At 45.6% G+C, this 25,175-nt stretch overlaps 3 protein-coding genes and 1 long non-coding RNA gene across 10 annotated transcripts in view; 2 read left to right on the top strand and 2 right to left on the bottom strand.

The window, feature by feature from the left end:
- LOC311001087 overlaps positions 1–25,175 on the bottom strand; it is a 441,127-nt gene that overhangs the window by 271,990 nt on the left and 143,962 nt on the right. The gene's annotated exons all lie outside the window — the stretch shown is intronic.
- LOC311000978 (polymeric immunoglobulin receptor-like) overlaps positions 1–25,175 on the bottom strand; it is a 98,362-nt gene that overhangs the window by 70,996 nt on the left and 2,191 nt on the right. Inside the window, exon 1 of one of the 3 annotated variants that reach the window (XM_083991907.1) lies at positions 9,766–9,777. The exons of the other annotated variants lie outside the window; for them this stretch is intronic. The gene's annotated coding sequence lies outside the window, so the exon portion shown is untranslated. Of the gene's footprint in view, positions 1–9,765; positions 9,778–25,175 lie in introns of those variants that run through there. 3 annotated transcript variants of the gene reach the window in all.
- On the top strand, positions 1,159–24,727 carry LOC311000687 (protein NLRC3-like). Of its 5 annotated transcripts, XM_083991453.1 has the most exons (7): positions 1,159–1,228; positions 2,087–3,887; positions 3,972–4,145; positions 23,004–23,177; positions 23,269–23,442; positions 23,591–23,637; positions 24,094–24,727. In XM_083991453.1, exons 1-7 carry the CDS (start codon positions 1,192–1,194, stop codon positions 24,618–24,620), a joined length of 2,934 nt encoding a protein of 977 aa, XP_083847579.1. In that variant the 5' UTR covers positions 1,159–1,191; the 3' UTR covers positions 24,621–24,727. The 5 variants fall into 5 exon arrangements, with proteins under 5 accessions (XP_083847579.1, XP_083847580.1, XP_083847581.1 ...); XM_083991454.1 differs by lacking the exon at positions 3,972–4,145; XM_083991455.1 differs by lacking the exon at positions 23,004–23,177.
- Positions 14,297–22,111, top strand: LOC310997345 (protein NLRC3-like; the record flags this gene model as incomplete). Its single annotated transcript, XM_083987020.1, has 10 exons — positions 14,297–14,788; positions 14,882–14,980; positions 15,105–15,200; positions 15,326–15,424; positions 15,550–15,645; positions 15,774–15,872; positions 19,303–19,375; positions 19,536–19,761; positions 20,059–21,850; positions 21,937–22,111. Exons 1-10 carry the CDS (start codon positions 14,712–14,714, stop codon positions 22,109–22,111), a joined length of 2,832 nt encoding a protein of 943 aa, XP_083843146.1. The 5' UTR covers positions 14,297–14,711.

The raw sequence follows: 25,175 nt of genomic DNA, 5'->3' as shown, positions 1-25,175 counted from the left end.
ATGATTGTTAAGTGTTAATTAAGTGTATTGTTTCATGTGATTTCATGCGTGTAAGGTTGTAGCCTATCTTTTTTTTTTTTTGCCAAACACACAGCACAAAATTTAATAAACGGGTTTAGGTGCATAGGCTAATACCACTTTCCAAAATGTCCTGAAGTAGGCTACAAGCATAAATAACTTCACTTTATAATTAAACTCAAATGTAACTTAAAATACACTCAAACTTAATATTACAGTGTTGATATTAAAATGTATACTTTCTAAATATTTTAGCATACATTTTAAAATATATCAAAAGTATGTGTGAAAACAAATTTCAAATAAGTACACTTTAGAAATTACACATAAATTTCACTTTAAGTATATTTTAGTTTAATATATTTCTATAAAGTGTAATATAGCCTAGTATAATTATTTTCAAGTGTGTTAAAAGTGTTAGCGTGAAAGTGTGATGTTAGTGTAATTTTTATATATTTATATAAAGTACAATTTGTATAATTACATTTTCAATATACTATTCAAAATACGAATATACTTGAAATACAATAAAGTACACTTTTTTTTCACCAGGGTTTTTATCCAACATGCACCTTTATCAGTGATATCAGATTCTCAGTGGGATCAGGAGTAGTCAACCTTCACCTCTACAGGGAGGCGTCTGATTGGCTGTCACATCAAACCTGACTTCATGGACCTTTAGCTTGTGTGTGTCTGTGTGGACAGACATGATGTGAGCTCATTCTCCATGATTCCTCCACAGAGTGGACCAGGAGAGCTCAGAGGTTCCCAGTGGTCAGACTGCCCAGCAGCATCAAACACAGCTGGACTCCATATTTAAGGTGAGGACATGTCCAACAGCTGCTGTTACATCTGTTGTGTTCACCATCATCTCCATGCTGCACTTTGACACCAGTGGATTGTCAGTCTGTCCAACATGGATCTGATGTTTGGCTCCATGGTTTTAGTTTGATGCTGTCACTCATAGAGTTTCTGCTCCAGCTGCTGGAGGAGAACATGGTCACTTATGTGAAGAATGAGTTGAAGAAGATCCACAAGTCTCTGAGTCCAGATTACCCAGAATGCTCAGGGAGTCAGAGGGAGGATGAGGAGGTGTTGGATGGTGAGGATGAAGAGCAGAGGAGGAGCAGCAGAGAGGCATTAGTGAAGATCACAGTGAAGCTCCTGAGGAGGATGAAGCAGGAGGAGCTGGCTGAGCGTCTGGAGAGCAGTAAGAGGATTTCTCTAAAGATTCAACATGATGGACAAATGAGACGTTCACTGACATCAATGTTTTTATTGTTGTTCTTTGGGGGAATTAAATTTGTCGTTCATTAGGGTCCGGGCAGCTAAGCTGCCAGGACACTATTGTATTCCGAGGAATTCTTCTTCTTTCTTCTTCCATATTGTATTCCTAGGAATTCTTTCTTCTTCCGAGGAAATCCTACTTCCCATGGGCGAAAACTCACCAAACTTTACAGAAATGTCCGGCCCCATGCCAGATTTACTCAACTCCAAGGACATGTCAATATTTCTCCTAGGGGGGGCACAATAAGCGTTTACATTTTACGTTTAATTGTTTAATTGTTTGTCCGAAAGCTCTGCCGTGTACTGCCTCCCAAGGCTTTTTATGGGTTGCTCAGAAAGGAGTGGGATTTTCTCTCCTCCTACGATGAAGGTGGTGCTGTCGTTTCTGACTCCTCTTCTGAGAGACAGGCTCTGTGATTTTGAGGGCGTAATCCTCATTCAAGCCCAACATTGGGTCCATCGGCTCTGTGGTTTTCGACCTGGCTTTTGGTCCCTCTTGTCTCACCTGCCGGGGCAGTGCAAGGTTGCTGTTGGCCCTTCTGCCCACACTTTCACTTCCCCTGGTGGATTCGCAACCCCTTGAATGTGGTCACTTTCTCCCATCCGCATGCACACTTCCGGAGGGTCTTCTCCTCATTTTCTTCATTATAAGGTCAACTGTCCTGTCTTCCTATTCTCCTGTTTGTTGCTCAGAATTTGCCTAAATTTGCCAAAAAATAGCCCGGACCCGACCTATCGCTGCGCAGCAGCTATAACCTTTTCCCTTGTGTTTTTCTTTCAGGACATTTTGATGCAGTTTGTCGACGTAAACTCAAATCTGCCCTGAAGAGGAAGTTCCAGTGTGTGTTTGAGGGGATCTCTAAAGTAGGAAACTCAACTTCTCTTGACAACATCTACACAGATCTCTACATCACAGAGGGAGGGACTGGAGAGGTCAATGAGGAACATGAGGTCAGACAGATTGAAACAGCATCCAGGAAACCAGACAGACCAGAAACAACCATCAGACAAGAAGACATCTTTAAAGCCCCACCTGGAAGAGACCGACCAATCAGAAGAGTGATGACAAAGGGAGTGGCTGGCATTGGGAAAACAGTCTTAACTCAGAAGTTCACTCTGGACTGGGCTGAAGACAAAGCCAACCAGGACATAGACTTCACATTTCCCATCACCTTCAGAGAGCTGAATGTGCTGAAAGACAAAAGGTTGAGCTTGGTGGAACTTGTTCATCTCTTCTTCTCTGAAACCAAAGAAGCAGGAATCTGCAGGTTTGATCAGTTCCAGGTCGTCTTCATCTTTGACGGTCTGGATGAGTGTCGACTTCCTCTGGACTTCCACAACACTGAGATCCTGACTGATGTGAGAGATTCCACCTCAGTCGATGTGCTGCTGACCAACCTCATCAGGGGGAACCTGCTTCCCTCTGCTCGTCTCTGGATAACCACACGACCTGCAGCAGCCAATCAGATCCCTCCTCAGTGTGTTGACACAGTGACAGAGGTCAGAGGGTTCACTGACCCACAGAAGGAGGAGTACTTCAAGAAGAGGTTCAGAGATGAGCAGCAGGCCAGAGAGATCATCTCCCACATCAAGACATCACGAAGCCTCCACATCATGTGCCACATCCCAGTCTTCTGCTGGATCACTGCTACAGTTCTGGAGGAGGTGTTGAAGACCAGAAGGAGAGGAGAGCTGCCCAAGACCCTGACTGAGATGTACATCCACTTCCTGGTGGTTCATCTAAAACTGAAGAAGGTCAAGTATGATGGAGGAGCTGAGACCGATCCACACTGGAGTCCAGAGACCAGGAAGATGATTGAGTCTCTGGGAAAACTGGCTTTTGAGCAGCTGCAGAAAGTAAACCTGATCTTCTATGAATCAGACCTGACAGAGTGTGGCATCGATATCAGAGCAGCCTCAGTGTACTCAGGAGTGTTCACACAGATCTTTAAAGAGGAGAGAGGCCTGTACCAGGACAAGGTGTTCTGCTTCGTCCATCTGAGTGTTCAGGAGTTTCTGGCTGCTCTTCATGTCCATCTGACCTTCTTCAACTCTGGACTCAACCTGATGTCACAACAACAACCAACATCCAAGAAGACTGAAAGAAAAGTTGAATGTACCCCGACCTCTTTCTACCAGAGCGCTGTGGACGAGGCCTTACAGAGTCCAAATGGACACCTGGACTTGTTCCTCCGCTTCCTCCTGGGTCTTTCCCTGCCGACCAACCAGAAACTTCTACGAGGTCTGATGACACCGACAGGAAGTGACTCTCTGTCCAATCAGGAAACAGTCCAGTACATCAAGAAGAAGATTGAAGAGACTCCCTCTGCAGAGAAAAGCATCAACCTGTTCCACTGTCTGAATGAACTGAATGATCGTTCTCTAGTGGAGGAGATCCAAATGTCCCTGAGATCAGGACGTCTCTCCACAGACAAACTGTCTCCTGCTCAATGGTCGGCTCTGGTCTTCATCTTACTGTCATCAGGAGAAGATCTGAACGAGTTTGACCTGAAGAAATACTCTGCTTCAGAGGAGGTTCTTCTGAGGCTGATTCCAGTGGTCAAAGCCTCCAACAAAGCTCTGTAAGTGTAGAGGAAGTTGAATAAATTCAGGATAGTTTGGTCCAAGCTGTGTATCATGGTGATTGTTTGTTGTTGTTTCTTTAGGCTGAGCGGCTGTAACCTCTCAGCGAGAAGCTGTGAAGCTCTGTCCTCAGTCCTCCGCTCCCAGTCCTCTAGTCTCAGACACCTGGACCTGAGTAACAACGACCTGCAGGACTCAGGAGTCAAGGTCCTGTCTGGTGGACTGGAGAGTCCACACTGTGGACTGGAGACTCTCAGGTGAGGATCCATCCAGCTTTTTATCTTATGACACTTGAACATACCTCCAGGTGTTGACAGAGGGTTCCTGTGTGTTGTTGTGTGTGTTCAGTCTGTCAGGATGCCTGGTCACAGAGGAAGGCTGTGCTTCTCTGGGCTCCGCTCTGAGCTCCAACCCCTCCCATCTGAGAGAGCTGGACCTGAGCTACAACCATCCAGGAGCCTCAGGAGTGGAGCAGCTGTCGGCCGGAGTGGAGACTCTCAGGTATGGAGAAGCTGCTGCAGCCACACACACTGTCTGATAGAGGAGGAGGAGCTTCATGCAGATGCACACTTTACTATTAGACAAGGTGATGAAGTGTTTCCTCCTCGTCTCCTCTTCCTCTTTATTATCACAACATGAAGACTCCAGCGCCTTCTTCTCTTCTTCTTTCAGGGTGGAGCCTGATGGAGTCCAATGGTTGACACCAGGTCTGAGGAAGTGTAAGTGTGTTTGGACTTGATTCAACCATCTTCACACTGGGGCGGTGTGTGGCACAGTGGGTAAAGCGGCCGCCCCATGTAGAGGCTACAGTCCTCACCGCAGGCGGCCCCGAATCCCGCGTTGGGCAGACCTTTCCTGCATGTCATTCCCCTCTCTCTGCCTCCCCCTTTCCTGTCCATCTATACTATGTGCTATCAAATAAAGGCAAAAAGCCAAAAAATAAACTTCAAAAAAACAACCATCTCCACACTGTCACATCACTGACCTCATGAGTCTTCATCAAACTGTCAATAACTGATCAGATGATCAATAACTGCAGCTGTGTCTTGTTCTCTCCATCAGATTCCTGTCCACTCACAATCGACACAAACACAGTGAACACAGAGATCAAGCTATCTGACAACAACAGGAAGGCAACACATGTGAAGGAGGATCATCAGTCATATCCTGATCATCCGGACAGATTTGACCTTCGACCTCAGCTGCTGTGTTCAACTGGTCTGACTGGTCGCTGTTACTGGGAGGTGGAGTGGAGAGGAGATGTGGATGTATCAGTGAGTTACAGAGGAATCAGACGGAAGGGAGACAGTGAAGACAGTGGATTTGGAAGGAATGATCAGTCCTGGAGACTGAACTTCTACAGAGATTGTTACTACGTCTGGCACAACAACAGAGAAACAACCATCTCCTCCTCCTCCTCTGTCTCTAACAGAGTAGCAGTGTATGTGGACTGGCCTGCTGGCTCTCTGTCCTTCTACAGAGTCTCCTCTGACTCACTGATCCACCTCCACACCTTCAACACCACCTTCACTGAACCTCTGTATCCTGGGTTTGGGTTTGGGTCCTGGTCTGGTTCCTCAGTGTCTCTGTGTTGAACAGACAGTTCAGTCTGGAGACGTCTGTCAGTCACATTTAGATTAATTTAAGACATACTAGCTTTGTCCTAATTCAGCAGCCGCAGCCTTCGGAGGCTCCGACGATGACGGCATCAACCGTCTGTAAATGGGGCGGTCTAGCTTTTGGAGCATTTCCTGATTGTGTCCAAACGTAAACAACGTCCTAACATTAAACACTTGAAAGTGTCCACTCCTCTGCTCCTCAGTGCGGCCAGCAGAGCCCGGCTCAGCGAGCAACCACGCCTCCAAGCCGGCTGCAGAGCCGGGCTACCATGGCTACAGCACAGAGCCGCTAATGTTCGATAGCTAGCATGCTAGGTTGCTAATAAAAACAACGGCGCACAAAGAATCTTGGGATACAGGAGGCCACAAAGGATAAGTGCGGTGCGTCCTCCTAGAGCCAGCAAAGTAAGGTTGCATTCGTTGGCCACATTTGGAGGAGCCTTCGAATTGAATTGAATTGAATTGAATTGGGACAGGCCCAGTTGTGTCGCTGTACCTGGCCTTCAAATGCCGCCTCTGAAGGCAGCAGCCACTGAATTGGGACACATCTAATGTGTAGAATTTTCTTCCATGTCACGGTGAGGTTCCAACTGAATAGTATTCTTTATGCTGCATTCACATGGAATCGGGCAGACGGCAGAGGTACGACAGCCTCTGCATGGAGCTGGATAAACAAACAAGTGGTCCAACGGAACGGCACGTGGCAAAATGAAACACACTTCGACAATATGTTGTCATGGTGATGGTCCACCTGAATGCAGCATCAGTGTGACCCTCCACCTTTCTCTCTCTACTCCGCAGTGATAATTTCTCCCAGAGCCAACCACTGATAAAAATAACAAAACGCGCCAATTTTACAGAATACCGTCAACTCGCACCCCTTTCAAGGCAAACAAGAGAGAAAATGTACATTGGTGATTAATTTCGAGCAATATAATGTGTTAGACACGTTGGTTTGAATGGTTTGAATATACAGCTGTATAACTGCAGCGAATGAGTCGTGAAATGTTTACTACGACAGTAGTCTCGCTCGCCAGACCCTCCTCCAGAGAAGAAGGGTATGGCTGGTCCACCTCATACACTGTAAAAATAATGGACGTAGCACCCGTGACGTCACCCATTGGTTTGGGGGAGTCTGTTTTGTGCCGCTACTACGGGGGTTTGAACTGCGCTATGTTGGATTCTACTTGCCATATTTGGAGAGGTGCGGCGGTTAGCCCGCCTGAGAACCCGCCCACTGGCCTTGAAGCAGCGGTCTCCGGACCTGTCACTCAACGTTTCCACGCCCTAATTGGCCAGAATTTTAAACCTAATAATAGTAAAACCGTAGAGTTTTTAAAAAAAATTCACCCCCCTCAGAGTGTGTGCGGAGGTAGAAACTATCGGTTGAGACCAAAAAACGTAATGGTACCAGGCTTTGATCATGTTTATTGAGGATGTAAAGTCGGCTATTTTAACATGGGGGTCTATGGAGAGTTGATTCCTTCTGGTACCAGCCCCCAGCGACAGCCAAGGGGATTGCAGTTTTTTGAACGCGGAAGTGAGCTTCACTTATCAGACCGACAACTGCCCCCTTGGTCGACCTATGATTCTGCAATTGGAGAAAAAAACGCTCCGGCCGTTTGGAATTTTTTCAACCAGTTACAATCGTGGTCGGCGCCGTAGGTGCGCTTGCAAAATATTGCCGGTTGGAAACTGGATTTGGGTCCGTGGTGTAACGACGGTCGGCAACTGTTGACAGATATTTATTATTTTGTTCAGTTTAACTGCGGTTGGCAACCGCTGACGGATATGTCTGCTTCTTCTTCTTCTTGTTCTTCTTCTTCATGACACGGATGTATAATAGATCCATGGTTCAGTTCCTATTGTTGTTTGTTGATGTTTCCCTTTACCGGGCGGACTGTGAAAGCTGCAGCACGGAGGCGGGACTTCCGCCGGGTGGCTCATTCTGACCAATCAGAGGCTAATCGCAGCAACACACTTCCGTCAGGCCAGACTACTACGACAGTGACTGAAGACGAGGTCACATACTAATGGAAAGCAAGCTGAGATTAATTAACGTTAAGCTATATTGTTTTAAATTACCGGTACATACCCAGCCATGCAGGTGCAGTTCATGGTCAGGATGCAGTTGTTCCAGACTTTAGACATGTCCGTCCTCTTCCCTCTCTGACCAGGCAGCACCTCAGTCCTCACAGCCACCAAGTTTTGTAATCGTGTAAGAGTATTTTCCTGAACATGATTGTCTGTTAAATAGCTGTAGGTAACGTTAGGGATCCACAGTGTTGTTTTTACCGATGACCGACACCATGCTGTGAGTGTCTGTGTCTTGTCCCGTGGCCAAGTTGCAGTTGCCAAACTTGATCCTCCATTCTGACGTTTTTTTTTTTCTGCCGTTATAAAACCAACAGTCTATGTATAAAACACACACTACATCAGTAGGTGATAAACTGTTGTAGTACGCTGACAATATTGCTAGCTAACACCGTTTTGACTACACTAGTCATTAATGCAAGACATACTTTTGAACAAAATAATTGATTTTTGTTAAAGGTAGAGTCTGGAGTTTAGTTCGTTTCAGTTTGTTTCAGCAGAAGCAGTTGTCAGGACCACAAAGGAAAGGAAATACAGAGTGAAGAGCTGGAGCTGTGGATGCTAACCGCTACCCCTAGCCAAAGTTAGCATCGAGCTAGCTCACCACAACGGCCTCATACTCTTACCACTCAAGACTTAAGTTGTAGGTGACGCCCGGGTCTGTGGCTCCAGCGCTTCACTCAGACTGTATTTCTATTTTTTGCGGTCCTGACTGCTGCTGCTGAGAGAGAGAGACGTGCTCGCTAACACAGCTAGTGCGGCTAGCAGCCCTGAGCTGCACGTAGCTTCACCTGAACTCCTAAGTGTGGCAAGGTGAAGAGGGCCCGGGCGGGGATTGAACCCACACCTCCCGGGTAAGAGTCATGCGCGCTTGCCAGTCACCCAAAGGGACATCCCTTTGGCCAAGTAGCCAGGGCACATGATCAATTGGAGGCATAGTGACAGGTACCTCAACTGTCACATAAGGGTAGTAATTACTAAATCCTGAATTTAGTAGAGAGATAGGCCAAACCTGTCCAACCCCACCCTGAGCTCTGTCATTGGCTGGAGAGAAAACACAGACTGTCTCGCTCTCCACCCAGAAACGTCCACGTGCACAACAAAACAAAGCAAAAAGACCAAAATACAGGCGGGGGGAGGTGGCGCTGCAGACACAGACACCACCAAGACAAGAAGCCCACAGGTGATGATTAAGATGGATTTAATTTACTTGTCTAGTGTTTATTTTTCGGCAAAAAAACTCAACCTAGACAGCATTACAAAGTGACACAGTGGGGCTTGAACTAAATCAGTAAATTTTAAACTCTTCTAACAGATTCTTGTAAACTTGTTTTCGTTTATAGATGAAGTTTTTGTTATTAAATGTGATGGTGTGTTAGTTTGTCAATAAAGTTTTATTGATCTGCCATTTTGCCGCCTTTTGTCTTTTGTAAATGGGGTGAGTGTTTATAAAGTTGTTTTTTTTGTGTGTAAATCAAACGCACGTTGTTCGGTGACGTAGCGGATGTTGTCGTCTGGCTTCTCGAGTGTTTTCAGACTATGCTGCCGAGGCTCATGGGATTTCTTGGTTCCCCTCATCAAACTCATCAAATACACAATCCAACAACTCCACAACGCTCTGGTGGACAAGTTGTGACCTGCACATTCACCACGCTATGAGATAATAACACAACGTTACCAGACAAGAGTTGTTTTAGAGGGAAATACAGAGACTGCTTGATGAAAAACTGTCCCTGAAGGCAACGTGCATCAGCGGTTTTGCATGAATTGCAATGCATGTTTTATTGTCCTGTGGTTGTTTGACCTTGTGTTTGTCGTGTCTCCTTCAGGTCCTGACTCTGAAGCCTCTGGTTCTCCACCTGGGACCAGACACACAGGAACATTTCATCACACTCATCCTGAGCTGCAGCTCTTCCTCCTGTAAACGACACCTCCATGATGTTTCCTCCAGAAACAGTGAGGTGAGTCGCTCCTGGCTCAACGTGGTGGTTTGGCTCCATCAGGTGGTCAAAGCTCAGAATTACACCAGGTTAGTGTTGAATGACAAATCTGCTGTTAGAGCACAAAGTCTAGTTTGGTCCTCAGCTCTGTTTCCATGGACACAAACACTAGTAGACAGTAACAGGAAGAAGCGGCTCATCCCTGTGTGAAGTCTTCTACACACCGGGACTGAAGGTGAGCCCTCTCAACACGTTAGGACACATATGGGAAAATGGGGAAAACTGACGTCCAGCGGTAAAAGGAATGCAGAACTTAACGACGGATCCAGATGTTACGTCACTGACGTACAATATTAAAACTGAGGAAATAAATCACGTTTACAGTTTATATGTGGACAGTTGTGTTCATTAACATTAATTGGGACTATCTATCTCTATCTAATTGATTTTGACGTCAGCTGAAGATGACGTCATTGTACCGTGTGTGTATGTGTGATATGAAACCTTAAAGCAGATATCAGCTTCACGGCCGTTTCGGCTAATGCTGCGTTCAAGGCAGGCTTTTGAAACCGTAAGTTACAGCTTCAAGTCACAACTACGACTTGGTAGCGTTCCAGGTAACCCGTAGCTCGTGTTTTTACCATCCTGTTGTCTGTGAAAGTTCCCTATAACGGCCACTCGTAACTTCCGACCCGTGAACTCGTACCAGATCGAACTGGTATGACTTCACAGGAAGGAAAAACACAAAGTACGAGTTTCTTTGAACGCACCATGAGTTAGCAGCCCCCGCCCTTGTCAGGCATCAATTGGTCCTCGTGCTACGTCACCACATTCACGCGCATCCCTTGGCTGCACACACAGCCCTTCATGCCGTGCTCTCTCCTCATTGGATAACACTTGTATCCCACAAGGAAAATTTTCTCCTCGGGTTACAGCAGAGCAGAGTGACGGAGAGACTCGTGTTTAGGCTGAAATACTTCATGTAAGTGATTGCTGACGGAAAATAGGACTATTTAGGACTTATATTAACAAAAACATTCCACTGATATCTGCTTTAAGAAGTTCAGTGAGTGTGAGTGTGTGTGTGTCTCTTCTCGTTTCCTCTTTAAAGCAGAAGTAAGCGATCCTGTGGTTTTGGCTAACTTCTTGTCAGCAGATGGAGTTAGCAGTCCCCGCCCTCGTCCCTACGTCACCACATTCACGCGCATCCCTTGGCTGCACACACAGAGAGGACCGCCCCTTTATGCCGTCCTCTCTCCTCATTGGATAAAGGTGGTAGGATACAAGGAAAGTTTTCTCCTGGGCTTACAGCAGAGCAGAGTGACTGACAGACCCGTGTTTCAGACCAAACACTCTATAGAAGTGATTGCTGTCGGAAGATAAGACTTATATTAACACAAACATTCCGCTTACTTCTGCTTTGATATACTTCTGCTTTGTTAAATATTCCAGTGACCGTTTTCAAAGCCATAGATAAAATGTTCAGTTCATCGGTGCTGGGGAAAGGGCGAGGGTGAAAATAACAAGACTACAAGCTAAAGTACAAGGACAGACTCCTATAATAATCGTTCTTTTAGTGGCACCATTATATACATTCAAATGAAACGTACACCAGCTGTATAATGACTGTATAGGTGGAGTCAGTGGTGTCGTCTGTGTGATACTCAGGTAGGGGAGAGTGGGGTAAGTTGAGCCACTTTTTGTATTCAGGATCACTACATCAAGACATTTATAGTTTTGTTGCTAACTAACACATCTGCATACTGTATATTTCAGGATGTTTTGCATCCCTACAAATTAACAGAATGAGTGTAAATATAACTGTTTTTAAAATATAACATGTTCAAAAAAAGTGGTCTTTTTTACTCTTAGGAGTGGGGTAAATTGATCAACCCCCGCCTTCTTTCCTTCCATCCATCTCCTACCTCCCCCTTTACTTAATATTTCATCTGTCCTGTAATCTGTCCAGGTTACAGGTGAACACAAACTGCAGGGACTTCCTGCTGAGCCACCAACTCACTGACATTTAGTCGTGTGTCGTGTCGACACATGCAGACTTCCATACGTGCCTTATGTACTGATTGTGTTCAGTCAGTGTTACTTTGCAGGACAAGTCCACGACCTTTGACCTCCGCGCTGTGTGACCAACGTCTGACCAACACTGTCCACAGGTGACTAAGGGCAGCTGCTGGAGGTGTGTGTGACTGACAGGAAACAAACAGCGACGACCTTCAGAATCTGGAATCTGCTGCAGGTTAAATATTAATGATGATAAAGACATATTAAACTGTAGCAGCTGAACTTTGAGCTGCAGGTTTTATAACAGACTCTGATCCAGGACTTGAACTGGACACAGACTGTTGGTTATTACTGCTGTTTCCAACCGAAGCTTATCAGACTGTTCAGATCATTGAGGACTGATCCTGAAGGGAAGAACCAAGAGTTTGATTGTGGCACTTATCAAATCAGTTTTATTGAGAGAGGTCATTCAGGATTGGTCGGTTGAACAAATTGGCCGACCTTGGCCGTTAGCCCCGCAACCAACACCACACCTGGTTTCAGGGTGTTTCAGAGTGACAGTAGCCTGCACACACTCAGGACAGGTGGAGCTCAACAAGCAGAGGACTTCAGCTCCTGGTTTCTCCACAGACCTGGTCCAGATCCAGAAAGCTGCAGAGGGAACAATCTGAGTAAGTGGACCTTTAAGTGGTTACAGTTTCTGATGTTTGATCTTCATCACTGATGAGCTGCTGTTTGTTTGTTGCCGTGGACGACAGAAGACGTCCCGGAACAACCAACGGACTCTGGATAATCCAGATCAGTCCAAGAGACAGGATCAGTTACTGTGTGTGTGTGTTTGACATTTGTCTCCTTTTCACACTGTAACTGATCCTGTCTCATCGTTGAACCTGTGGTTTGGTTTTTACTGTGACTCTGATTTCATTTGAACTTTGAACAGACTCATAATAAAACTATAAAACCAGATCCCGGTCTAAGATTAGATTAGATTAGATAAACTTTATTGTTTTTTGGGAAATTTGTCTTGGGCAAAAGTGCGCATAGAGCCGTATAGCAACAATACAATAAGTGATTGATTGATTGATTGATTGATTGATTGATTGATTGATTGATTGATTGATTGATTGATTGATTGATTGATTGATTGTTTTTATTTCGTATTAATGACAGACATACATACATACGAAAGGGATAGGTAAGAAGCCAAAGCCTTATGAGGAACCTACCCCCTTGCAACTGTTACATCAATCAATCATGGTGTAGAGACAATATCACTAAGGTACTTACATATAATGTAGCTTAATACTGTGTGTCTGTATGTGTGTATGTTATAGTTTTCACGGTGGATTTGGAGGGAGCTTCGAATAAACCAGTACCAAGAAAGCCACTTGTGTTGTTCGTGCCTCGAGGGAGTTATATATAATACAGAGACAAGTTTGAAGACATGATTCAGTAAGCAAACATTGCTAAATAAGAAAATCAGATTATGAAAATAGGTTGCTCTTGCAGAATTTATACATAATTCATACCTCACACTTTGAGAAATGAGGAATAGCTTTCTTATAACTTATTAAAGTAATTAGATCAATGATTAACTTAATTTCACCAATGTCTATAATAACTGTGAATACAGTAAATACAAAAAACAGTTTGTTGGTGTGATGAGTATGAGTACAGTGACAGACATACAAGCAATAGACATACAGACAAAGCAACATTGCATAGCATCAGAACCATAGCAGTCGGCATTATCAGTTCTAAAAAAGAGGTGGAAAGTAGAAAAGGACAGAAGCTTGGCTTAGTAAAAAAATAAATAAAGGAATTTAAAAGATCCTAAGATCCAAGGAAAATTGCAAGAGTAAAAACTCGAGCTACGCTACGCTTCCTCCACTTAGGAGGCCACCAGCCTGAGGTTGATGCTGGCGTGAATAGGGACTGGCTGTTTGTTCAACAGAGCTATACAATTAGGGTGGACGGAGTGTTTATAACGGTTGCTTTTGGGGCGACCAGCTCTTAAACGTCTGCCGACGGTAACAACTTGTACTCTGGATCTGACATCACTCCCTGAGCCGGTCTTAGTAGGCTACTTTCTTCTCAAAGATAGTCTGGAGGGTTTGAGGATCACTTTTACCAATTACTTTCATCGCTGTATTTACAATTTTTGCTATCCTAGTTTTGAGCTGGACAGAGAGAGACCCGAACCATGCCGCCATACAATATCTGATAAGGCTTTCTAGCACTGCGTCGTAGAATGCTGACATCATTTTCCTGCTCACCCTAAATAGTCTTAGTCTTTGGATAAAGTGCAAGCGTTGTGCCAATTTTGCACACAGGTAGTCAACCTGGACATAACATTTTAACATGTTGTCCATTTGTATCCCCAGATACTTATATGAGCAAACCTGCTCAATTTGCATGTCCCCTATATTTACAGGGTTGCGGGCTCTTACAGCCTTTGGGTCAAAGACCATTTCTTTAGTTTTTGTGGCATAGTAAGAGGTGATTGTTCTCACACATGTCTTGAAATGATCAATTTCTCTGAAATAGCCAGAGGGCGGTCTGCGCCCCACAGCAGGCTTAGAATTACTGTGTCGTCAGAGAATTTTATTATGAAGTCATTAGGCTGACTGTTCCTGCAGTCATAGGTCGTGAAGAGAAAAGGCGAGCTCACCCCCCCCCCTGAGGGACCCCAGTACTGCATTTTCTCCATTCAGAAAGAGCAGAGTTAACTTTTACCTGTTGGGTTCTTTCAGTTAAAAGAGAATAACTGAAAGATGCTGGACTGGACTTTGATAAGTTGTTTTATGAAGGATCGTGATTCATATTTGATTGGGGCAATGTTGCAATGACAATGGTTACCATGGTGACACACTGAGTGAATTAATGATTAGCCTAGTGTTAACAGAAGTCAGTCCCTCAGTCACTCTGCATTCATTCTCATGCTGACTATTGTTCTCCCGCTGTCTCAGCTCCATGGCTCCATCTGGTGGACTCAGAGTAGAAGTGCAGCATCTTCCTCTTCCTCACACTGAAACAGAGAAGAAGAGCCAATCAGGGGAGGAGCAGCTGGACACATGATGGACATGTGAGCTGGTAATGATGTGTGTTCCCTCTGCAGTGTGTGACCTGATGTGGATGTGAACTCAGCAGCATGGACAAAAAACAGGAAGAACCTCCCTCGAAAACCAAACTGCATGGGGAACATGAGAGCCAGACCAGAGGTCAAAGGTCAGATGAAGATCTCTCAATGTCCATGACTCAGACTCCATCATTATTACTCACATTAAACTCTTTGTGTGTGTGTGTGTGTGTGTGTGTTAGGGTCAGAGACAAACATGAATCTGGAACTGGATCCAGCATAATGTCCATGAGGAGCGGCCACTCAGTGGGTCGTCTTATAAACTTAATAGAATCTGGAAGGTCAGAACTTAAAACATTCAGAAACACTTTCTCACTTAAAGTTCCTGGTGTTGATTAAAAGATTGAAAACATTTTTCATCTGTCGTGATCCAACATACATTTATCAGTTGTGTTGTTGTTTCAGGATCCAGCAGCAGAGACCAGAATCTCCTGAACCCAGCCGTCTGTCTCTAAGGAGCAAGTCAGTGGGTTGTCTTGTAAACGTAATGGAACCTGAAAGGTCAGAACTTTATCAGTTAGAAAAACTTTTCTCATTAAAACTTACTTGTGTTTATTAAACAATTAAAAACATTTTTCACCAGTGTTTCCCATCATGTACATTTATGAGTTGTGTTGTTGTTTCAGGATCCAGAAGCAGAGACCAGACTCTCCTGAACCCAGCTGTCTGTCTCTGAAGAGCAACCGGTCAGCGGGTCGTCTTATAAACTTTAAGGAATCTAGAAGGTCAGAACTTTATCAGTCAGAAACACTTTTTTAAATTCAAACTTACTTGTGTTTATTAAAAGATTGAAAACATTTTCCATCTGTCGTGATCCAACATACGTTTATCAGTTGTGTTGTTGCTTCAGGATCCAGAAGCAGAGACCAGACTCTCCTGAACCCAGCTGGTCTCTAAAGAGCGACCGGTCAGCGGGTCGTCTTATAAACTTAAAGGAATCTGGAAGGTCAGAACTTTATCAGTCAGAGAATTTTTTTTTTCATTCAAACTTACTTGTGTTTATTAAAAGATTGAAAACATTTTCCATCCGTCATGATCCAACATGTACATTTATTCGTTGTGTTGCTGTTTCAGGATCCAGCAGCAGAGACCAGACTCTCCTGAACCCAGCTGTCTGTCTCTTAAGAGCAACCGGTCAGCGGGTCGTCTTATAAATTTGAAGGAATCTAGAAGGTCAGAACTTTATCAGTCTGAAACACTTTTCTCATTAGAACTTACTTGTTATGCTCATTAAAAGATTGAAGACATTTTTCATCAGTTTTTCTCCAACATGTACAACATGCACCGAACGTTGTATCATTTTGAAATTTCTGATAAAGTCCTGGAATTTTGTATTTTGACTTACCAACTGTAGCTTTAAATCCCCAGTATGTAACTTATTTGGCCCCTATAAGCAAAAATCAAATATTGCTTTCATAAATACGTATTTCACTGAAGTTGAATCACACCCACATACAAATGAAAGCTTTCTCGTACCTTAGAATGAGTTGTTACAAGTCGTTACAAACATACAAGGGGGGGCGCACCCAGGGCTGGATTAGCACCCCAAGGGCCCCTGGGCACCAGGTCCCAGAGGGCCCTTGTCGCACAGACCGCTGGCATCTCACACATCACCTCCACCCATTACAAACCAGGAAAGTCATTAAACTCCACCTTAATTAGACCTATTCACAATTGTGTATATGAAGTACCATGTCAAAACCAGACCATAATCACAAACTATTATGTCAAGACTTTCTAGTACATCTAAGGCTGACACAAACAGCAGATCAAATAAACACAACACAACACAACACAACCCACAACATCCACACAATGACCACTAGGGAGCTTATAAGAATGCCATCCGTATAGACACACAGTAGGCTACAGCTAAATGCAGCCAACATATGAAAATGACAAACCAACTACAAAATAGCAACATACACATACTGAGTCTTTACAACTTTACAAACAATTCTGTGAACTGAAAAGAAGCATGTACAAAAGATAAGATAATCCCTCTTTGCATGCTTCTTTCATTGTTTATAATTGCAGCCATTGTGAATTCCCACACTGCCCAGGTCATTGAACGCACCATCGGCGCAAGTGGCTGAACGAGCTGCTGTGTGTGTGTGTGTGTGTGTGTGTGTGTGTGTGTGTGTGTGCGCCAGTTTCAGCAAAGCCTACACATACACAGACATAGCCCCTCTCGCTATTCACGATGGCTCTCACTTAACATGCCCTATAAAGCGGGGTCCTCCGACGGCTCACCTGCTCTCATCACCGCGGCGCTAGTGCGAGGGGGAGCCGGGACTGGTTCGGCATCCTCCTCCGGTTGCTCCGGGACTTCTGCGATGTTGGCCGAGGCCGGACTAACATTAGCGGATGGGGGAAGTGACACTGCTCCGCTGCTGCTGGTGCTGGCACTGGCATCCTCCGGGTCTATTTCATCCTCCAGTTTGTATTTTTTGTAAAATGATGTGATTCGCGGGACATCTTTAATCACCGCCGCTTCTCTCTCTTGCTTTTCCTCTTTGCTCCACCGCTCAAATACTTTTTTTTTTATCCATAATCTTGCTTTCTTTTATTCACGCTCTACTACTGACCTCCCGCTCACACACTCTGACCTCTCGCTCGGCAGGGGGCGGGGCCCTTGGCAGGTTGGCAACCAAGGGTTTGGTTGCCATGGGCCCTTGGTTGCCATGGGCCCCTGGGCACGTGCCCAGTGTGCCCCAATTATAATCCGGCCTTGGGCGCACCGAACCGAGGCGGCCATGTTGTGCATTGTCCCCTAACCATTTTTTACGTTGAGTGGCAGCGTGACTGTAAGTAACCACGGAAACTCAGCGGAGCTGTCGGCTCGGGGAGAAAGTTTTCCAGGTAGCGCCTGTTAAAACTGTCACCACTGTGTAGTGTGAGGAAGGACAGAGGCACTGGTGTTGCATTCAGGTGCAGTCAGGCAGACGGCCATCGGCAAACCAACCGGATGTCATTTTACTGGACGAGAGAAAGACGGTGAAACATGGGTCAGGTAAACAATACCACATCACCATGACAACATATTGTCACGCCTGTATTGTTTTGCCTCGTGCTAGCGGACCACTTGTTTACATAGACGCTTGTTTATCCTGTTACATGCAGCGTCTGTTGTCTGTCTGACGTCTGCCCAATTTCACGTGAATGCAACATCAAGAATACGTTACGATATGCAACCGCACCACTAGATGGGGGTAAATCTTATACCTTTAAAGCAACACTATGTCGTTTTTTCACTTGCTGTTGAAACTAATGTTTCTAAACTCATTTGAAGTGATAGAAAAACGGTTATTAGGACGAATTGTGCCACTGCTGCACCCTGAGTGGGGTCGCACCAGCTGCAACTTTCCTGAACAGGTAGGAACACAGCGCCACCGTGGTCTTGGTACACCGCAGTTCCGCTAAGCTCCAGAGACCGAGCTCAAGCCTGGTCTCTCTGCTACTCTCACCCACACATGAATGCCCTGGCCATGCAGCCCAGCGGCTGCATGGCCGGCCAGCCTCCCCTCCAGAGCTCACTGGAGCTCCCTCTTTGCTTGCCACCAGCACCAGTACCGGCAACAACAATGGCAATGGTTCCAGTGCCGACAAGGGCAATGGCGAAGGCACCAGCGACGGTACCAGCAATGGCACCATTCATTTTTTTGCGACCTTTGACAAGTTTTCTCATCATTGCATGCCCGAATGTTGGCGACCTTTGACAATAAAACTCATCAAAATCATTTTAGACACCCTCAAGTACCTTGTGTGTGAATATGGTCATCCCCCGATACGTAAAACTGATGAAACTACAATCAAAACATGATGGTTTTTATAAATTGTGATTTTGGTAGACGGTAAACAGCAAATGCCACCGGACGGGACGGCAAAAACAAACGGGCCGAGTTGGACGGGGCGGCTATTTTTTCAATTGGTCGATTAGTCAAACTATTAATAAATTGCGTAATCTATGTAATCGACAACAACTCAATGGTATGTTGTACATGTAGATGTATTTATGTCACAACGTAATCAATTAAGTCAATTAATCAGGACAGCCCTCGCACCATTACCGATGGAATTGGCAATGACAACAACTTCAAGTAGGCTACTGTTCTTCTCTGATACAGGTGGCAGACAGTTGCCCTTCTCAACCAAAGTACCAGTAACGTACATAGTGTTGCCATAGACAACCAGTCCAAGTACTGGCCCATTAACTGGAAGGACGAGGATCAGCTGATCAGATGTAAGTTGTAACACTCAGACTCAGGTTAATGTAGAAAACAACCAGTTGTATGAGGTGTTGTTGGACCAGGTCAGAGGTCAAAGTGTCTCTGTGTTGTGAACGTCCACACTGGAAGGTGGAGGTCAAACTGTGAGGGCTGGTGAGAGCTGTAGGGACTGAACCAAACTCTGAGCTGAAGCTACAAACAGCTGCAGACTGAGCTGATTCTCAGTGGGATCAGCAGGACTAGTCAACCTTCACCTCTACAGGGAGGCTTCTGATTGGCTGTCACATCAAACCTGACTTCATGGACCTTCAGCTTGTGTGTGTCTCTGTGTGGACAGACATGATGTGAGCTCATTCTCCATGATTCCTCCTCAGAGTGGACCAGGAGAGCTCAGAGGTTCCCAGTGATCAGTCTGCCCAGCAGCAACACCTGGACTCCATATTTAAGGTGAGGACATGTCCAACAGCTGCTGTTACATCTGTTGTGTTCACAGTCATCTCCATGCTGCACTTTGACACCAGTGGATTGTCAGTCTGTCCAACATGGATCTGATGTTTGGCTCCATGGTTTTAGATTGATGCTGTCACTCATAGCGTTTCTGTTCCAGCTGCTGGAGGGGGACATATTCACTTTTGTCAAAAACGAGCTGAAGAGGATCCACAAAGCTCTGAGTTCAGATTACCCAGAAAGCTCAGGGAGCCAGAGGGAGGATAAGGAGGTGTTGGACAGTGAGGATGAAGAGCAGAGGAGCAGCAGAGATGCATTAGTGAAGATCACACTGATCTTCCTGAGGAAGCGGAAACAGAAGGAGCTGGCTGAGCATCTGCAGAGGAGTAAGAGGATTTCTCTAAAGATTTAACATGATGGACAAATGAGACGTTCACTTACATCAACACATGTTCAAATAATATTTTGTTAGAGGAATTAAAATGTCCACATGATTCAATGATTTCACATAATTTCCTCCATGAGTCGGTTGTAGATTGGATTTCTTCTATAATTCTTCTGTATTGAACACTAAGGAGGAGCTAACAGTGCAACCTAGTTTTAAATCTTACTTGTCTTTTGCAGCTGAAAAAGTTAAGATACTGTACAACCATATTAGAAAATGTGTTTTTTTGTTCTTGCAGAATCTCCTGCTATGTGCCAGCAGAACCTTAAATCTGTCCTGAAGAGCAAGTTCCAGTGTGTGTTTGAGGGCATCGCTAAAGCAGGAAACTCAACTCCTCTGAACCAGATCTACACAGAGCTCCACATCACAGAGGGAAGGTCTGGAGAGGTCAATAATGAACATGAGGTCAGATGGATTGAAACAGCATCCAGGAAACCAGACAGACCAGAAACAACCATCAAACCAGAAGAGATCTTTAAAGCCCCACCTGGAAGGGACCGACCAATCAGAACAGTGATGACAAAGGGAGTGGCTGGCATTGGGCAAACAGTCTTAACACAGAAGTTCACTCTGGACTGGGCTGAAGGCAAAGCCAACCAGGACATATACTTCACATTTCCCTTCACCTTCAGAGAGCTGAATGTGCTGAAAGACAAAAAGTTGAGCTTGGTGGAACTTGTTCATCTCTTCTTCTCTGAAACCAAAGAAGCAGGAATCTGCAGCTTTGATCAGTTCCAGGTCGTCTTCATCTTTGACGGTCTGGACGAGTGTCGACTTCCTCTGGACTTCCACAACACTGAGATCCTGACTGATGTGACAGAGTCCACCTCAGTCAATGTGCTGCTGATCAACCTCATCAGGGGGAAGCTGCTTCCCTCTGCTCGCCTCTGGATAACCACAAGACCTGCAGCAGCCAATCAGATCCCTCCTTACTGTGTTGACATGGTGACAGAGGTCAGAGGGTTCACTGACCCACAGAAGGAGGAGTACTTCAGGAAGAGGTTCAGAGATAAGGAGCAGGCCAGAAAGATCATTTCCCACATCAAGACAACACGAAGCCTCCACATCATGTGCCACATCCCAGTCTTCTGCTGGATCACTGCTACAGTTCTGGAAGAGCTGTTGAAGACCAGAGAGGGAGGAGAGCTGCCCAAGACCCTGACTGAGATGTACATCCACTTCCTGGTGGTTCATCTAAAACTGAAGAAGGTCAAGTATGATGGAGGAGCTGAGACAGATTCACACTGGAGTTCAGAGAGCAGGAAGATGATTGAGACTCTGGGAAAACTGGCTTTTGAGCAGCAGCAGAAAGGACACCAGATCTTCTACGAATCCGACCTGACAGAGTGTGGCATCGATATCAGAGCAGCCTCAGTGTACTCAGGAGTGTTCACACAGATCTTTAAAGAGGAGAGAGGCCTGTACCAGGACAAGGTGTTCTGCTTCGTCCATCTGAGTGTTCAGGAGTTTCTGGCTGCTCTTCATGTCCATCTGACCTTCATCAACTCTGGACTCAACCTGATGTCACAACAAACATCCATGGAGTCTGAAAGAAAAGTTGAATGTACCCCGGCCTGTTTCTACCAGAGCGCTGTGGACGAGGCCTTAAAGAGTCCAAATGGACACCTGGACTTGTTCCTCCGCTTCCTCCTGGGTCTTTCACTGCCGACCAATCAGAATCTCCTACGAGGTCTGATGACAAAGACAAGGAGTGATTCACGGTCCAATCAGGAAACAGTCCAGTACATCAAGAACATGGTTCGAGAAACTCTTTCTGCAGAGAAAAGCATCAACCTGTTCTACTGCCTGAATGAACTGAATGATCGTTTTCTGGTGGAGCAGATCCAACAGTCCCTGAGATCTGAAAGTCTTCACATGGACAAACTGTCTCCTGGTCAATGGTTAGCTCTGGTCTTCATCTTACTGTCCTCAGAAGAAGATCTGAACGTGTTTGACCTGAAGAAATACTCTGGTTCAGAGAAGGCTTTTCTGAGGCTGCTGCCAGTGGTCAAAGTCTCCAATAAACTTTTGTAAGTGTAGAGCTGGATTTATTCATTATCATATGAAAACACAAAATAATCTTGTCTTCTCTAATTCCTCATGATCATCTCTTCAGACTGAACTACTGCAACCTCTCAGAGAGAAGCTGTGAAGCTCTGTCCTCAGTCCTCAGCTCCCAGTCCTCTTGCCTCAGACACCTGGACCTGAGTAACAACGACCTGCAGGACTCAGGAGTGAAGCTTCTGTCTGGTGGACTGAGTCCACACTGTGGACTGGAGACTCTCAGGTGAGATCAAGTTACTGTTTGTGAAATGGAATAAATGTAAACTCTGGTTAATCCACCAAAAATCACTGGTCACTAGTTTAAAGAAGTAAAGTGGACTTTGGTCCAACTGAATTATGTCATAGATGGTTTGCAGTCACGTGATTCCGATGATGCACAAAGTTCAGATGGGGGGCAGGAATTGGTGAAAGGTGATTGGGAATGAATGGAAAGCGAGTACCTACAAGCTTTGGGTGAGCCTGCATGTTGTAGGTATTGACTAAAAATAGAAAAACATATTGGATATGACCCATACACAATGAGGAAAAGTGGAAAAAAGGCCAGTGGAGTAAAGAGACTGGGCTGGAGCATAAACCAACCGGCCCACTTTTATCTGTGAGGTGTTTGCAGCCCTGAGCCGATCAGGATCGGTGGGTTGGTAAGATGGCCGAGGCAGATGGGGCGTCTCGGTCTCGCTGACTTGTGGCGCATTGGGACCGCGAAGGGTAGCAAGACTGAGACGTCACGTCTGCCTCGGCTCTTCCTCCGCCGTCAGGCTGTGATCCACCCGAGCTGCAAACACCCCGCGGCTGGGAGGAATCACATTGCCGTGTTTCAGTTACGTAATGGAGATAATAACTTCTTTCTCCCACAATTTAGTTTTTCACGGTTTTATCGGTTTCTACAGCCGTACAGCGCAAAACATGGGCCTTTTCCAACCGTTATCCTGCCGGCAAAACACTTCCTGCCCCCCATCTACAGTCGTAACGTTCCGCATGACGTCACCTGCAAACCATCTCAAGCTGTTACTTTGTTGTTTCCCTGTGAACATGGGTTTTCTCTTTCTTGTTTAGTCTCATCATTGAATGTGATCACAGATTAACTCTTATTTTTCTTCTTGTTCATGGTCATTTCTTTAGACTGAGCAGCTGTAACCTCTCAGAGAGAAGCTGTGAAGCTCTGTCCTCAGTCCTCAGCTGCCAGTCCTCTCGTCTGAGACACCTAGACCTGAGTAACAACGACCTGCAGGACTCAGGAGTCAAGGTCCTGTCTGGTGGACTGCAGAGTCCACACTGTGGACTGGAGACTCTCGGGTGAGGATCCATCCAGCTGTTTATCTGATGACACTTGAACACAGCTCCAGGTGTTGACAGAGGGTTCCTGTGTGTTGTTGTGTGTGTTCAGTCTGTCAGGATGTCTGGTCACAGGGAAAGGCTGTGCTTCTCTGGCCTCAGCTCTGAGCTCCAACCCCTCCCATCTGAGAGAGCTGGACCTGAGCTACAATCATCCAGGAGACTCAGGAGTGAAGCTGCTGTCAGACGGACTGAAGGATCCAGACTGGAGACTGGACTCTCTCAGGTATGAAGAGGCTGCTGCAGCCACACACACTGTCTGATAGAGGAGGCTCTCTATTAGACAAGGTGATGAGGTGTTTCCTCCTCGTCTCCTGCTGTTCTGTATCATCACAACATGAAGACTCCAGCTTCTTCTTCTCTTCTTCTTTCAGGGTGCATCCTGATGGAGTCCAATGGTTGACACCGGGTCTGAGGAAGTGTAAGTGTGTTTAGACTTTGGTTAATGGAAACAAAGCAGCACATTCAATCATCTTCACATTTACCAGCAGACTGGGTTTGCTTGACAGGGTGAGGGGTGGGGTGGGGGGCTATTGAGGAAAACCACTGATCGTCAGTGCTTTCAATTGTGTGTCAAAAATGCTTGTAAGCCCCTTTGCTGTGGGCATGTATGTATGTGTTGTATAGCGATGTAATGTCAAGCGAACCCAGCCTGAAACCAGTGCATCCGGTTGGGTCGTAGTTAAAAAAAAAAAAAAAAAAAAAAAAAGAATTCCTCATCACAGTAACGGGTTACCCTAACCCACCCTCCGAGTCCCCCCTGAAGTCCTGCCACTGTTACACACTGTCACATCACTGACGTCATGAGTCTTCATCAAACTGTCAATAACTGATCAGAAGATCAATAACTGCAGCTGTGTCTTGTTCTCTTCATCAGATTCCTGTCGACTCACAATCAACACAAACACAGTGAACAGAGAGATCAAACTGTCTGACAACAACAGGAAGGTGACATGTGTGAAGGACAAGGATCACTTATATCCTGATCATCCAGACAGATTTGAACGGTGGTCTCAGCTGCTGTGTTCAACTGCTCTGACTGGTCGCCGTTACTGGGAGGTTGAGTGGAGAGGGGATGTTTACGTATCAGTGAGTTACAGAGGAATCAGAAGGAAGGGAGACAGAGACTGTGTGTTTGGATGGAACGATCAGTCCTGGAGACTCCACTGCTCTGATGTTGGTTACCATGTCTGTCACAACAACAGAGAAAAACACATCTCCTCCTCCTCTGTCTCTAACAGAGTAGCAGTGTATGTGGACTGTCCTGCTGGCTCTCTGTCCTTCTACAGAGTCTCCTCTAACTCACTGATCCACCTCCACACCTTCAACACCACCTTCACTCAACCCCTGTATCCTGGGTTTGCAGTCTGGTACAGTCCTGGCTCCTCCTTGACTCTGTGTTGAACAGACAGTTCAGTCTGGAGACGTCTGTCAGTCACATTCAGATTCATTAAAGACATACTTGCTGTGTCCTAATATAACTGCAGCAAATGAGTCGTGAAATGTTTACTACGACAGTAGTCTCGCTCGCCAGACCCTCCTCCAGAGAAGAAGGGTCTGGCTGGTCCGCCTAAGATTCTGCAATCGGAGAAAAAAAACGCTCCGGTCGTTTGGAATTCTTTCAACCAGTCACAATCGTTGTGGTCGGCGCCGTAGCAACGGTGCACTTGCAAAATATTGCCGGTTGGATTTGGGTCCGCAGTGTAACGACGGTCGGCAACCGTTGACAGATATTTATTATTTTGTTCGGTTTAACGGCGGTCGGCAACCGCTGACGGATGTTTCTTCTTCTGTTCAGTTCATGACATGGATGTATTTGATCTACAGTTTGGTTCCTGTTGTTGTTTGTTGATGTTTCCCTTTACCTGGCAGTCTGTGAAAGCTGCAGCACGGAGGCGGGACTTCCGCCGGGTGGCTAGTTCCGGCCAATCAGAGGCTAATCGCAGCAACGCACTTCCG

This window comes from Trachurus trachurus (genome assembly GCF_905171665.1).
Source record: "Trachurus trachurus genome assembly, chromosome: 2".
Classification (NCBI taxonomy): Eukaryota; Metazoa; Chordata; class Actinopteri; order Carangiformes; family Carangidae; genus Trachurus; species Trachurus trachurus.
Note: the sequence above shows the minus strand (reverse complement) of the source record. Positions and strands in the feature narration are given on the sequence as shown.

Excerpts from the sequence above, each read along its gene's own strand:
- LOC311000687 (XM_083991453.1), top strand. The coding sequence starts at position 1,192 with ATGAAGCAGGAGGAGCTGGCTGAGCGTCTGGAGAGCA. Across the intron at positions 3,888-3,971 it reads AAAGCCTCCAACAAAGCTCT|GCTGAGCGGCTGTAACCTCT; the intron begins GTAAGTGTAGAG and ends TTGTTTCTTTAG. Across the intron at positions 23,443-23,590 it reads TGGAGACTGGACTCTCTCAG|GGTGCATCCTGATGGAGTCC; the intron begins GTATGAAGAGGC and ends TTCTTCTTTCAG.